General features: G+C 51.5%; 1 protein-coding gene across 2 annotated transcripts in view; it reads right to left on the bottom strand.

Annotated features, from left to right (window-relative positions):
• IFFO2 (intermediate filament family orphan 2) overlaps positions 1-14,118 on the bottom strand; it is a 67,091-nt gene extending 52,973 nt beyond the window's left edge. For both annotated transcript variants that reach the window (XM_043996432.1, XM_043996433.1), the window contains exon 1: positions 13,091-14,118. In XM_043996432.1, coding sequence (XP_043852367.1) covers positions 13,091-13,755 — 665 coding nt within the window. In that variant the 5' untranslated portion in view covers positions 13,756-14,118. The remainder of the gene's footprint in view (positions 1-13,090) is intronic.
• Between the last annotated feature and the right edge of the window lie 766 nt (positions 14,119-14,884).

Below are 14,884 nucleotides of genomic sequence, written 5' to 3'. Positions count from 1 at the left end.
AAGACATTCCTGCTCTGATTCCCTCCTATTCTGAGCACAGAGCTGGAGAATAGCTGCTTCTGGGTCCTGGACCCTTTGTCACTTCAAACGATGTGAGTCACACCACTTACCCCGAGATCGGGGGACTGTGCCTTGAATTGTGTCCCTGATACAGGGACAGGCTGCACCAAACTATCTCCATTGGATCTATGGGTCCATGGCTGCATGTTTGGGAAGGTGGTCTGATGGGGATGGGGCCCTAGGAACCTCCAGGATCTTCTCCTGGCTCAGACTGGGAGTCCTAGATTGGAACTGGACTGAAGTCAAGACACCACAGCTCTGATATAAGCCCTATAACAAACTTGATGTATAGCCCTGGGCAAGTCACTTTTGAGACTCGGTTTCCTCTTCTGTCAGTGTCCTCTGTGTGGATTAGATAGTTTCTAAGATCTTTTCCTGCTTCAGTAATCTATGTTCTAAGGGCCCCCTCAGTGCTGACATTCTCTGTTCCAAGGGCCTTTCCAGCCCTGACATTCTATGTTTTAAAGGACCTCCCAGCTCTGACATTCCATGTTCTAAAGTCCCTCCCAGCTCTGACATCCTATGTTCCAAACCCCACCCCCAGCTCTGACATTCCATGTTCTAACGGTCCTTCTAGCTCTGACATTCTATATACTAAAGATCCTCCCAAGTCAGATACTCTGTCTTCTGAAGGCCCTCCCAGCACTGACATTCTGGGTTCTAAGGACCCTTCTAGCATTGATATTCTCTGTTCTAATGGCCCTCCCAGGTCTGATACTCTGTGTTCTAAGGACCCATGGCCCTCCCAGTTCTGCTATTCTGTGTTCTAAAGGCCCTGACAGTTTTAAGAGTCTGTCATTTCCCCAGAAAGCACTAGGGATTTTGTTCACTCCTGAAGGGCCTGGGCTCTTCTCTCGAAGCCTAGGCCTCCATCCCTCTGGCTAGTCTGAAGGAAGAGAGGAAACACTGTTGCTCCCAGGGCCAGGGAAGATCCCAATTTACTAAGTCCTCCAACTGAGTCTGCCTACCTGACTGGGAAATTAAGAAGGACAATTCAGTCTCTCCCCTCCCCCAAGGAAGCAAGTGGGAGACCCTAAACCAAGCCCAGTCTTAAATAATCCAAGTAATAAAAATGGCCAATTAAGAAAGCAGGAGGCACTATCTCTATGCAGGGGCTGCTTGCATCTGCACATCGGGAAGTCTGAGCACGTGCCAGCCATTGGGCCCTAGAGGGAGGAGAGCTGCTGAGCGAGCACTTTTCAGAAGGGGGACTTCAGGGCCCCCACTATGGGCTCTGACACTGGCCCCTTCCTCAAACTCTGCTCCAATTTTCTCCAGGAACGTTCCCCCACACCCCCCCACACCCCCTCTGGGATCTATTTGCCAAAAGTCTTGGATTCCAAAATCCTAAACTCAGGCAGGTGTTCTTCGATCGACATACAGCTGTTTGGCCATTGGGAGGGAGCAGGACCAGCCACCAGAACCATGGAGCTGGAGTCTGCAAAACCTAGAATCGGATGCTAGCTCTGCTAAGTCATTAGCTGTGCGACCTCAGCCAAATCATGTCCTCTCTGCACCTCAGTCTCCACAAAATGGAGATAATAACACCAGCAAGACCTACCTCACAGCATCGTCGGAGGATTAAAAGAAATAATATATGCTAAAGTATGATATAATTGTCAGTTATTATTGTTATGCACAATAATTGATGCCTCAATTTAATTAAACAAACTACTTACCAGGTGTATGCCTAATATTCCTTTAGGGTTTGTCGCAGCTAGGGGAAGGGGATGACAGAGAAAGTGTTTGTGCTTTTCTTTTTTTTTTTAAATGAGTGCCTGGGTGTCGAACCCTGTACACAACCAGGCAATTCAGAAGGGTGCTACAGAAACAGAAATGTAGTGTCTGGACAATCACCATTTGGTTGGGGAAATAAAGAGGAGAAGAAGGTTGGGGAGGTAATAGCCTTGACATTCTCTGTTCTAACATTCCATGCTCTAAGATCCCTTCTAGCTTTGATATTCTCTGTTCTTATGTTCCATGTTCTAGGGCCCCTTCTAGCTTTGATATTCTATGTTCTAATGTTCCATGTTCTAAGGCCCCTTCTAGCATTGACATTCTATGTTCTAAGGGCCCACGCAGGGCAGCTAGGTGGTACAGTGGATAAAACACTGGCCCTGGATTCAGGAAGACCTGAGTTCAAATCCGGCCTCAGACACTTGACACTTACTAAGCTGTGTGACCCTGGGCAAGTCACTTAACCCTCATTGCCCAACAAAACAAAAACAAACAAACAAAAAGAAATGTAGTTTTAGGGGCAGCTAGGTGGTGCAGTGGATAGAGCACTGGCCCTGGATTCAGGAGGACCTGAGTTCAAATCTGGCCTCAGACACTTTATACTTACTAGCTGTGTGACCCTGGGCAAGTCACTTAACCCCAATTGCCTAAAAAAAAAATTATATATATATATAACATTCTATATTCTAGCATTTCAGATTCTCAGGTTCCTTCCTGTTCTGACATTCTATGGTTCTATGACATTGAGACTCTTCAAACTACAAAAGGAAAAAACTCCAGAGCCGGAAGGGGCCTCAAGAAAGTCTCTGGCGCAGCCCTCTATCTCCAAGCAAGAAGTTATTGCTCCTATTTTACAAAACTAAAACCAAGAAGCCTTTATCAGTCACCTCCTGGACACAGAAGGCAGTGTTAACCAGAAGCTGTGGGAGATGATGAGATTAAACGTGAAATAGAAAGACTGCAAAGAGACACAAAGGTTAAACGATGGAGTTCAGTGTCTGTCCTCAATGAGCTTACAATTGGAAAGGGGGAATATGACCAGATAAATCTTCCCCAGGGTTAAGTGTTAAGTCACTGCCAGACTGGTGCGCTACAATGAGCACTAAAGTTGGTAGCCAGAGGACTTAAGTTCAAATGTCATCTCTGCTACTGATCTGTAGGGCCTTGAGAAAGTCACAACCTCTCTCTGAGTCTGTTTCCTTATTGCTAAAACAAGAGGATTGGCCCAGATGACCTCTAAGGTCTTTCTCCAGGCTCCAAATCCAGAAACCAAAGAATCAAGAAGAGCTAGTGAATACATAGATCATGGAAATTTGGTGTCTGATTCCGGCAGCCAGGAGTTACCATGGATAGAGTGTTGGACCTGGAGGCAAGAAGACCTGAGTTCAACTCTCATCTCAGACACCTACTATGTGACCCTGAGCAAGTCAATTAACTTCAGTTTGTTTCAGTTTCCTTATTTGTAAAGTGGAGATAATTAATAGCACCAACTTCCCAGGACTGTTGTGAGAATCAAATGCTATAGACATGCATAAGTACTATACAAATGCTAGCTCTTAGTAGTAGTTACACTTAAAAATTCAGATTCAGGGCTGGAGAAGTAGGAGTCATCCCTATCCTTCCAAAAGTGGGATTGAAAGCACACCAGTCTATAAGTAACCAGGAGTTCTGAGCAAATAACAGAGGCCAAGGACCTTTGGAACACAATCACAGTTCATGGGAGGATACAGGAAGAACCAAAGGGGATAGAGTTAGGGTCATCAGAAAGGCAAGGGGATCAGCACGATGTCACCTGTGGTGTCAGAGCAGAGAACTCAGAAAAGTGCGGAGCCAAGAGAAAGTCACTGGGATTGACCGGGAAATTTCAACATTAAAAAAAAAAAGTCACTCATTTATTATTGTTTTGAACTTTGAATGTTTGGAAAAGATGATCGCTGATGGACACACCCAGTGTTTTTCTATTTACCCAATGACAAATGCAAATTAGCTGTGTATTTCCTCCCTGTAACCTGGCAAAGGTGTATTGTAACTGACAACAAAGGGAGAGACATTCCCCTCTGAAGGTCGGTACCAATTTGTAGATTACCTCAATGACTGGGTATGTGTTTTCCTTTTCACCCTTACTATTCTTCTTCCAGATTAGGGGACTGCCCACTGTGGCCTAAATGGTTTCTCTGGATTCATTCAACTCTTCCAAATTAGACCCAAACTGAGAGAGATGAGCCTCATATTGGACTGTGGATGAGCAATCTGTCCCACTCTGGACATTCCCTGGGGAATACTAGAAGGTCTGAGGCATAAACAGAGGGAGAAAAGGCATGGGAGAGGGATAGTAGCAGAGAGACAGAAAGAAACAGACAGAGAAACTGAGCTCCTCCAACATTCCATGTTCTGAGGATCTTATTGCTGACAGTCTGTGTTCTAGGTTTCCTCTCAACTCTGACATTCTGTGTTTTAAGAGCCCTTCCAGTTCTGTAGGTTCTAAGGGCCCTCCCAACTCTGACATTCTGGGTTCTAAGGGCCCTCCCAACTCTGACATTCTGGGTTCCAAGGGCCCTCCCAACTCTGACATTCTGGGTTCCAAGGGCCCTCCCAACTCTGACATTCTGGGTTCCAAGGGCCCTCCCAACTCTGACATTCTGGGTTCTAAAGGCCCTCCCAACTCTGACATTCTGGGTTCTAAGGGCCCTCCCAACTCTGACATTCTGGGTTCTAAGGGCCCTCCCAGCTCTGACATTCTATTGTCTAACATTCTTTGTTCTAATGTCACTAGTGTCTTGTTTAAGCCACTATAGTTCAAAGGTCCCTTTGCCACTCTGATATCCTAACTTAGGAGACCCTGTCCAACTCTACCATTATATGATTCCATAAAGTATAATCAGAATCAGAGAACACAGAAATTTTGCACTGCTGGCTCTTGGAAATTCCTGATTCAGGTTACGCCCCTAGACCTCATCCTCGTCTCCAGTCTACAAGAATACCATCTGACCTTGGAAAAAACTGCTCCTCCTTTGGAGGTCTTGATTTCCAATTATATAAAAATAAGATTTTGGGGCAGCTAGGTGGCGCACTGGATAGAGCACTGGCCCTGGATTCAGGAATCCCTGAGTTCAAATCTAGCCTCAGACACTTGACACTTACTAGCTGTGTGACCCTGGGCAAGTCACTTAACCCCAATTGCCTCACCAAAAAAAAAAAAATTAGATTTCTTTCTCCTCCAAGGTCTCTTCAAATTCTCCTACTCCCTTCCCAGCGGCCTCTTCTTCCCTATCTTAGCCAACTGCTAGGCTTCTAGGGGGAAGAGAGATGGGCATCTGTTGATACTCCCATTAGCTGAAGCGCTCCCCAGAGAAACATGGCCTGGCCAGTTTGGGGGGAAACACCAGAGGCCGGGCTACACACCACCTACCAAGATTCATTGCCTTGTTTTAAAAAGTGATAATCAGCAGGTTTTGTTCACCCAGCAGCCACCCATGGACCCGGTCCTGGGAGAGTCACCCCAAAGATCCCTGTGCCCCTGGGGAACAGGTTGGCTCCCTATGATGATACACTTGCTTCTCAATTCCTCTGGCCCTTAAGGTTCCTGGTCCAGGCAAGGCTTGGGCTCCACAACCTCAAACATCCCCCTCAGCCTCTTAACACCAAGATTCCTCTCTCTTAATCAAGTCAACAAATGCTTCAAGGTTCTATTCTCAGATTGCAAGATCACAGGTGGGGAGATAACGCACCATGCTCTCAAGGAGTCCATAATCTAGGCCTTCCCTGGTAACCAGGAAAGCAGGCCCAAATAGCTGGGCATAAGGCCTCATCAGGCCAGCACTGTCTAATGGAGACAGTGCTATACGCCACGCCAAGCTCGGCCATTTACTTACTACCTTTGGGACATCTTGCAAAAATCACTCTTCTGTCTCTGGGTCTCAGTCTCCTCCTCTGTAAAATGGGGACAAGTATAGGTACTCTGCCAGACTCCTAGGGCCCCTCAGCCCTGACATTGTGGTTCTGAGCTCAGTGGCTCTTAGAGCTACATGATGTGCATCATCACTGTTCCCCAGGAGTCCAGCTGTCACCAGGTACGTGACAAGCTCGCCATGTCCTGTTCAGATGCATGGCCAGGGAAACGGAGCCACAAGATGGGCAGCTGAAGAGGCCATCCATGCCAGGCTGCCAAGGCAGGAGGGGCGCTAGCCAAAGAAGCCCCAGGGGTCAAGAGACCCTCCAACTCCCCCCTACCTGCGCTCCCAGGGAAGCCCAATCACCGAAGAGGGGCAGAGAGAGTTAACTCTGCTGCTTCTAGTTTCATGACAACCATATGCCTTCCTTTCGTACTTGAGAAGCTACAGAGAAAAACCACATCCTGCCCTGGGAGCTGAGAATGAAGAGGCCTGTCCCCAGCAGGGGAGAGCACTGTCACCAGGCAGAGTGTCAGGAGGTCTGGGTGAGAGTCCTAACTCTGCCTTTAAATCACTGTGCCACCAAAGGAACCTGAAGCATATCTCTACTCCCCAGTGTAGTGGTTAGGCCTTTTGCACTTGGAGGCAGGAAGACCTGGGTTTAAATCCTGACTTTAGACACTTACTAGTCATGTTGCCTTGGGCAAGTCATTTGCCCTCCATGGCTTCCTCATCGCCAAACGGCAGGGGTTAGGGACTGGACAGCGTTCCAAGGTCCCTTCCACCTCTAAATCTATAACCTTATGATTTCCCCACTGAAGGCACCAGGAGAGAATGAAAGAGGTTAGGTAAGTGCCCAACTGCTCTAGCTGTCCCGACCGGGGTAGAAAGAAACCAGCAAATGCCACACATTCCAACCCAAAAGAATCCAAGCGTCAGCTTCCTTCTCTTCTTTGGAACTTGGTGCCCTCCTCCCCCTCTTCCTCAGCCTTGACCTTTTTCAAACTCTCCCAAATGTTTTCCCAGAAGGGAACAGCAGCCAGGCTGAGAGACAGGGAGAACAGTTCCCAATTGAATGCAGAGGCCACGAGCTGAAGCACTAAAACAGCGGAAGGGGGGGGGGGGTCACAGAGGAGGAAAACAAGTAGTTCCAGAGGCCCTATTCATCGGCTGAGGATTTAGAGGAATGGATCACCCTTCTTTGAAGCTGACAAGTTAAGTCATTCCCCTCCAATGTCTCTGCCAGCACCCTCCCCAGCGCCTGGAGAATGGTAGAGCTGAGAGAGACTTCACTGCTTATGACCCGTGGGATTCTGGGTAAAGCCCTGCTTTTCCCTGGGCCTCAGGAAACAGAGCCGGTATTCAAACCCAGATCTTCTGACGCAAGGCCTGGTGGTCTTTCCACTACACCATGAGGAGAAAGAGGTGGCAGTGATATGGGCATCATGGGATAATAAACTGGAGGGGGTGCCTTTGAGACCATCTCATCTATCCCCCATCGGCTGCCAAGGAAGACAGTGAGGCCCACAAAGCTGAAACAACTTGCCCACGGTCCACTAAGTGGCAGAGACTCCTTCTCACATCAGGCCCAGTGTTCTTACCTCCCCCGACCTGCCAGAGCTGTCTGGGGACAGGGACCCCCCCAAGTGTGGCTGGTTCTGCCTCAGCCTCTCCCTCCTCTCCCCACTCCATCCACCATCAGGGGGAGAGCCACAACATGTCTCTCCCATCACCCAAGGGCCTCTTCCCAGAAATCAACAGGGAGGATCTGAGAACCCCAGAAACAGCGGCTGAAGGGTGGTGCACAAGTTGGAGACAAGAAGGTCTGAAGGCATAGGAGAGAAGTAACCCAGTCCCTTAGCCCTCAGCCAAGATGATGCTACCAACTCACCTCCATGGGGGGCTTGACAGTTAACAAAGGGAGCCCTGTGACCCTGGGAGGATGAATATCACTCTCTGCACTTGGCAAAGGGGGGGAAACAGGTCCACTGAGAGGAAGTGACCTGTTCGAAGGTGACACTGCAAGTCAGAGGCAGGACTGGGCCTCGGAAACAGGTTTTCCAGTGGTGTAGCAACAGTTAGAGAGATAAGGACTGGGCCTGTGATGTTGGTAGAGGGGGCACTGACTGGGTAAGGAGCTTGCTCTAAGGATGCAGGTTGGCACCTTCTCTATTGTGGTCTTAGAGAATTGCTTAGAGGGGGCAGCTAGGTAGCACAGTGGATAAAGCATTGGGCCTGGATTCAGGAGGACCTGAGTTCAAATCCAGCCTCAGACACTTGACACTTATTAGCTGTGTGACCCTGGGCAAGTCACTTAACCCTCATTGCCCAACAAAACAAAAACAAACAAACAAAAAGAATGGAGAATTGCTTAGAGAGATGGAAGGTTGAATGAAGGCCAAGGTCACACAGCCATTCTGTGTCAGAAGCAGGGCCTTCTTGGCTTTGGCACCAGATCACTATCCATTAGGCTACACTGCCATCGCGACAATGACAATTACTGTTTCTATGTGGTGCTTTAAGCCAAATGTTTTCCACAGATTATCTCATTTGACTATAGGAACAAGCTTGTGAGGTGGGTATTATTATCACCCCTGTTTTACGGAAAAGGAAATTGAAGGTAGGAGAAATTAAGTGACTTGCCCAGGGTCACCACGAAACAGAGCTTGACCCTGGGTTCTCCCAGCTCCAAAGCCAACACAGGAGTCAGAAGCCCCAGGTTTAAACCCCATTTGTGCTACTTAGTACATGGGCAACTCTAGGCAAAGGACTTCTCCTCTCAAAGGAAAAATGACAGTTTCTTCCTTTGTAAAATAGGAGGTTGGGCTACGTGGCTTCTAAATCCCAGTGGTCCTGGGACTCCCTGACCAAGGACTCTTACTAATACACCAGCCGCTCCAGCTACCTAACAGAAAAGTCCCTTGAATAGAGGGACTAGTACAAAGGTACAGTATCAGCAGAAGAATTTTAGGGGATACACCACACATGGAGACTGGGCGGGGCAGGTTGGGTGCAAAGAAGCCAGATTGTGGGACTCAGTGTCTCCTACAGGTTAGTGAGACTGCCTCAATGTCCAGGCTACACCCCACACCCCCATCCTCATTCCCATGGCTGGGCCAAGGAAACTTCCTGAGAATTTCTCTCCCAGTTTCTGTTTCTGCAGAGACATCCCCAGGTTAAGTCCAACCCCTGATTTATAATACAATAAACATGTACTAAGCGCCTACTGTATACAAAAGAAAATTGTGCTCTAGAGAGAGGGGAGATTTTTTTTAATCAGTATATCCTACCTATATCCCTACCCTGACAGAATTTATAATCTAGTAGGAAATGAGATATAAACACCAATAACTCCAGTATTCAATATTATATGACCAGCACATTCTACAGGTGTAAACCAAGTGTTAGATGAAGTGAGGTGGGGTGAGGCTGTAGGTCATTACCAGCTGCCTAATCTAATCCAACCTTGTCATCTGACAGATGGGAAAACTGAGACCTGTGGAGGGGAGGCAACTTGTCCAATGTCATCTAGTAAGTTAGTAGCGAATCCAAGGCTAAAATGCAGGTCTCTAAGACCCAGTTCCAGACTTCTTTCTAAAGAAAAACCAAGGGGCTCTACTATCAATCTTCCATTCCCCTTTCCCTCCCCTCCCCAGCCCCCTCCATCCAGCTGGTCCTGCCTTCCCCTCCAACACCACCTTATACTGGATACCTCTAGGGGTACATGTCCCTTAGCCTATAAGTAAGTTGAGAATCTTCGTACCCCTAGCAATGAACACAGTCCCAGGCACACAGGGAGCACTTAATAAATAAATGCTTTTTGATGGGCTGATAGCCATAAAGGGGCCTCAAATGAACTCATTATGTAAGGCATCTGCAAGCTCTGTGTTAGTATTAATCATGACCACTCTCTCGTCCTCCTCACCTTCTTCTTCTTCTTCTTCCTCCTCCTCCTCCTCCTCCTCCTCCTCCTCCTCCTCCTCTTCTTCTTCTTCTTCTTCTTCTTCTTCTTCTTCTTCTTCTTCTTGCAGGGCAATGAGGGTTAAGTGACTTGCCCAGGGTCACACTGCTAGTAAATGTCAAGTGTCTGAAGCCAGATTTGAACTCAGGTTCTCCTGAATCCAGGGCCGGTGCTTTATTCACTGTGCCACCTAGCTGCCCCATCCTCCTCACTTCTATTTGATTTCAAAGTCTACTCTTTCCAAATCTCCCCATGGAAAGCCCCCAGCTCCTTTCGAGTCAGCATGGGTTACTTTGGCCCTGGTAGGTGGGTGTTTCTTTTTTTGAGCTGGCAGAGGGTGCAGGAAATGTTTGTTTTGGTTTCCGAATCTATGCTCGGCGACCTTGTCAATGTTATGGTTTCGATGACCACATTTTCTTGGCAATTTCTTGAATAAAGGACGGTGCCTCATGCAGAGCTGCTCCAGCTCTGATTTGAGAAAGTCCCCAAGGTTAGGGAGAGGAACCAAAGATCTGAGGGGGGCAGTCCTAAGAGCAGCTCTCCCTAAGTCACAGAATCAGAGAACTATAATAGAGCTCGGCGTGAGCCCAAGCTCAGTCTCCAGAGAAATCCAACAGAAGGTAGGGGCCTGGAGACCTGGAGATGTTTGTCCCTCTTGTCAACTTGTCACTGGACTTTGGAAGCACCATCCTTCCCAACCGACCCCCAACCCCTGCCAAATCTCTAGCATAGAACCCCAAGCAATGACTGACAATTTAAACCTTCATATGAGAAAGGAACACACTAGAGTCATATGCTCCTAGAACATTACAGCAGAACCAGCTCTCAGAACACTGACTGTCAGAGCTAGGAGATGACTTGGGCCATAGAACATCAGAGACAGAAAGGACCTTAGCAAATGCAATGTCAGAATAGGAAAGGGCAATAATGTTAGATTGGTAAGAAACCCTAGACCACAGAACGTTCCATCTCACAAATCATTGAATCCAAATCTCTCCTGGTATGTGGGGAAACAGGTCCAGACAAGTAGGCCTCATAAGCTCCTTAATGGCATCACTTTTCCTTCTTGTATCTCTAGCTCTGTCGCCTGCCTGGTCCATAGCGGGCTTTTTAGCACACCCTTATTGGGTCGAGCTTGGCCCAAAGATGCACACACAGCATGGCAGTGCCCAAGTATAAGGACTCCGAGAAGAATACTTCTACATGCCTAGACACAAGCCATCCGGAACAAGGATAACATGGCCAAGAAGAGGTTCAACGTCCTCGTAAGAGACCCAACCAGAGATGCCCTCATAACTCGTTTCCAGAAAGTAGAAACCAGTCAGGAGTCAGGATCTGGGCTAGGACTATTGAAAGTGTCAGATTCAATGGGATCCAGGCCAGGAAGACACAAAGGTACTAACCCTCCAGCCAGGCCTCAGTATCCCCCTTACACTCTTGGTAAAAACTTTTGCCTTACAGTCTTGGCAAAAACAGCTTGATCTCTGGACTCTTGGTCCCCTGATACCCCTGGGAGGACTCAAAACAAGCTGGCTGATACCTTTGCTTTGGAGGGGTGAAACCCCTCTGAAGCGGAGATCATTCCCCAGTGGGCAAAAAATAAAATAAATCAATAAGACAAAATTGTAGCTTTGGGGGTGAGGGAAGAGACAAGGGATGGGGAAGACTCCCATATCCCTTTCCTTGCCCAGAAGCACCCATGTCTAAAGCATTCCAAGCCCATGCCAGAGGCTGACATCATCCCCACTCCCTGGGTGCGAGTGTGTTGTCATGTTGCTCAATGTCCCTTGTAAGACTGGGCAGTTTCTTCTATATCCTTAGTACCCAAGTCCAAAGAAAACACACACAACAAAGGCCAAACACAACAGAAGCTGGTCCACACTGGGGAGGCTGCCACCAAATTCCTCCCTCCCTAGTGAGGTCCAGGGCCTCTTTCCCCATTGTCCACCCTCCACAATCACAGTGGCGACTTCCCCAAGGGGGTTGGGGGAGACCAGGCCATGGCCAAGTTCTCAATATACTTTGATGGGTGCGGGGCTAAGGATGGTTGGAGGGAGGGGCTGGAATCTTACTTCCTCAGCACATTGTATGAACCACCTGCCTTACTTAGCCCAACCTCTCTAGGCAGCTGGGAAGAGGTTCCAGGGGCTCAGGCTCCTTTTGGAGAAGTGAAGGATGCTCATTTAGGGTTTGGGGGAATAACCCAGCCCAACCATTGACATACTTAGAAGTACCAGCAGGAGAGACTTTCTGCAGTCTCACCCCAGGGGGACCAGCCTTCACTGATGGAGAATGGTGCTCCCTCCCTTGCAAACCCAAGTGCAAAGGCCTGGATCAAAGAGCACTCTTTTTTACATAAAGCAGAAAAGTTAGAGAGTTTCTCAGAGAGGGCTGGGTCTCACTGAAGGCCTAAGATTAGGGCATTCCCAAAGCCATATGGCACCGTGAGCACACATGACCACTGAAACCCAAGACCTGCAAGGGCTTCTTCTGTCATTAGCTCTTCCGGTCGGGGACAGTGGAAGGGACAGGAAGGGGGACTCCAAAAGGCATAGGAGGAAGGCGATGAAGGAGGGGGAACAAAGGAGAGAAGAAACCTCTGCTTTCATCCAGCAGACAGAAAAATCTTTATCGACAGAAAAGTCAGCTGGGAACCTGAACCAGGACGTAATCTCAGATCTCCTCTGGGCTCCCCCACCCCAAGCTGGGGACATAACGGGCGAGAGAGGCCAGGAGCAGGGCACAGCAGGCCTGGAGAGCCGGGGTACCCATCCTCCCAAGTCAATCTGCCCTGCTGCTTGTGAGAGGGGAGACCCCAATGCATTTATCCCCTGTGCCCCTCTTTCTGCCTGAGTAAGCTTTTGTCCTCCCTTGAAGCTGGGCTCCTGACGCTAAAAGCCAACGTGAGTGGGGAAGGTTTAAAGAGCTTTGTTTGAAGGGATCTTTTAAAGTGGTCCCACGTTTCCCAAGGCCATACTTCTGCCCTGTTAATGGAGAAGGCTTTTTAGGCCTAGTCAGCTAGCCCTGAAGCCATCTGGTGAAGGCTTCAGCCCAACTCCTTAAGGGGTGGGGAGGCTCACACCCCCATCCAGACCTGGACACTGTGACAGGGGGATGCTAGAGGGAGGGAGAGGTGTTAGCCCCTGGCTTTTAAGCCAGTTAGCATCACCAGTGCTTTGTCCAGGGCTGAGAGTGCCCGGCACATAGTAAGTGCTTAACGAGTGATCCAAGCTTTTTATCGGAGACGGGTTAAAGTCACAGCCGGGAGGCCTACTGTGTGCCAAGCAAGCACCTTGCCGGACGCTGGGGATACAAAGAAAGGCAAAGGCCAGCGCCGGCTCTCGAGGAGTTCCCGGACGTGGCGTGGAGGGGCTGGGGGGGGGTCACATCGCCCCCCGGATGGGGGGGGAGGGAAGGGGGAGGCGTCGGCGACGTGACTCACTTCTTCTTGTACTCGTCCCGCTCCCTCTTCACCTTGGCCAGCACGTTGTAGAGGGCCCGGATCTCGGGGGTGATGGTATCGATCTGCACGCCCACGCCGTCGGGGTGCACCCAGGACACGCCGGGGCCCTGCACGGTCTCCACGCCGCCGCCGCCCGTGCGCCGGACCTGCGTGTAGCTCCAGATGGTTCCGGGCAGGCGGCTGTAGTGCTGCGGGTGCGAGCCGCCGGCGCCCGGGGGCAGGTTGCCGTTGGCGCCGAGCTGCGGCGGCTGCAGCGGCGGTGGCGGCGGCTGCTGCGGGCCGGCGGCGCGGGCCAGGGCCAGGGCGAGCTCGGGGCCCGTCTGCACCGCCTGCTCACGGGAGAAGGTCTTGTAGCGCAGCCGGCGCTCGCGCTCGCTCTGCTGCTGCTCCAGCTGCTTCTCCAGCAGCCGGTTGCGCCGCTCCAGCTCGTGCACCTTGGCCAGAAAGCAGCGGAAGCGCACGTTGAGCCCCTTCAGGAGGTAGATGTTGGAACCCAGGTCGTCCCGCAGCGCCGCGGTCACGGGCGACGGCCCGGGCCCCGGGCCGCCGCCGCTGCCCGCTCCCCCGCCGCCCGGGCCGCCGCCGCCGCCAGGGGGGCCGCCGAAGGCCAGCGCCATCTCGCCGAACAGCAGCGAGTTCATCATGCGCCGGCTGCGGGGCTCGGGGACCCCGCGGCGCGGCTCCAGGGCCGGTTCCAGGTGCGGCTCCAGCTCCGTGGTGGGCTCCCGGCGGGGCCGGGCCAGCGGGGACGCCGGGTCCAGGGCCAGGCGGGGCTGCGCGCGAGTGCCGGGAGCGTGCGGGGAGGGCGCTGCGCCGAGATGCTCCGGCCCAGATGTGGCCGAGCGAAGACGGAGGCCGGACACCGGGAGGCTGCCGCGACTGCTGCTGCTGCTGCTGCCGCTGCCGCTGCTGCTGCCGCTGCCGCGGCTGCTGCTGCTAAGAGGAGGGGGCTGGGCGCGGAACTGCGGCTCCGGCAGGGGCCACTCCCGGGGCTGTCACCGACACTGTGGAGGCGCCGCCGCGGCCGCACGGGAAGGGGTTTCGCTCGGCCCCGCCCCCTCCCGCAGCGAGCCCCGCCCTCTGCAGAACCAGGCCCCGCCTCTCTCGTGTCGGCCCCACCCCGCCCCCAAGCCTCCCGCTGCGGTTCTCCCGGGCTTCGCGCTCCGATCGCCCTTCCCGGGCTCTAGACCACGCCCCTTCCCGCCCACAGCGCCAGAAGCCACGCCTATAGTTTGAATAATGCCTCGAGGCCACGCCCACTGCTGACCCCGCAGTACATAGCCCCGCCCACCCTCCCCCTCCCTCCGCGCGGCGGTCCGCAGAGTAGGTCCCTCCCGCCCGGCGGCCTGGCCCCGCCCCGTAATTGCTCTCCCGGCCGGTAGCCTGCTTCCAGTTTTTCTGCCCGGGGACACAGATCGCAAGGCTGCGCCTTGGACCTCGGCTGCCTTGGCGGCCGCAGGGGCGGCTCTCTCGGCTCTCTTAAAGGGACCGACCACCTCAAAATCACCGGATGATCTACTTAATTCTCCCCAGGGTCCCTGGATCCCTTGGAAAGCTTTCACTTCCTCTCAACAAAAGAAAAAAAAATCTTGTCTCGGCGGATGCTTCTAGCCAGCACGTGTTTTCATTCATTCACTCTGCAGATATTTATTGAGAGCCTATCGGGTTCAAGGCCCTGAGGCAGGCCCAGGCAGCTTAGCCACCAGCCCGGCTTCTGTAACGCTTCTCCAGCCCGGCTGCCCACCGCGGGGGAGGCTCTGCAGAGGCTTGGCC

The sequence above is a fragment of the Dromiciops gliroides genome, chromosome 3 (assembly GCF_019393635.1).
Source record: "Dromiciops gliroides isolate mDroGli1 chromosome 3, mDroGli1.pri, whole genome shotgun sequence".
NCBI classification, from domain to species: Eukaryota; Metazoa; Chordata; class Mammalia; order Microbiotheria; family Microbiotheriidae; genus Dromiciops; species Dromiciops gliroides.
The sequence above is the reverse complement of the archived record's forward strand: the minus strand, read 5'-3'. Positions and strand labels throughout refer to the sequence as shown.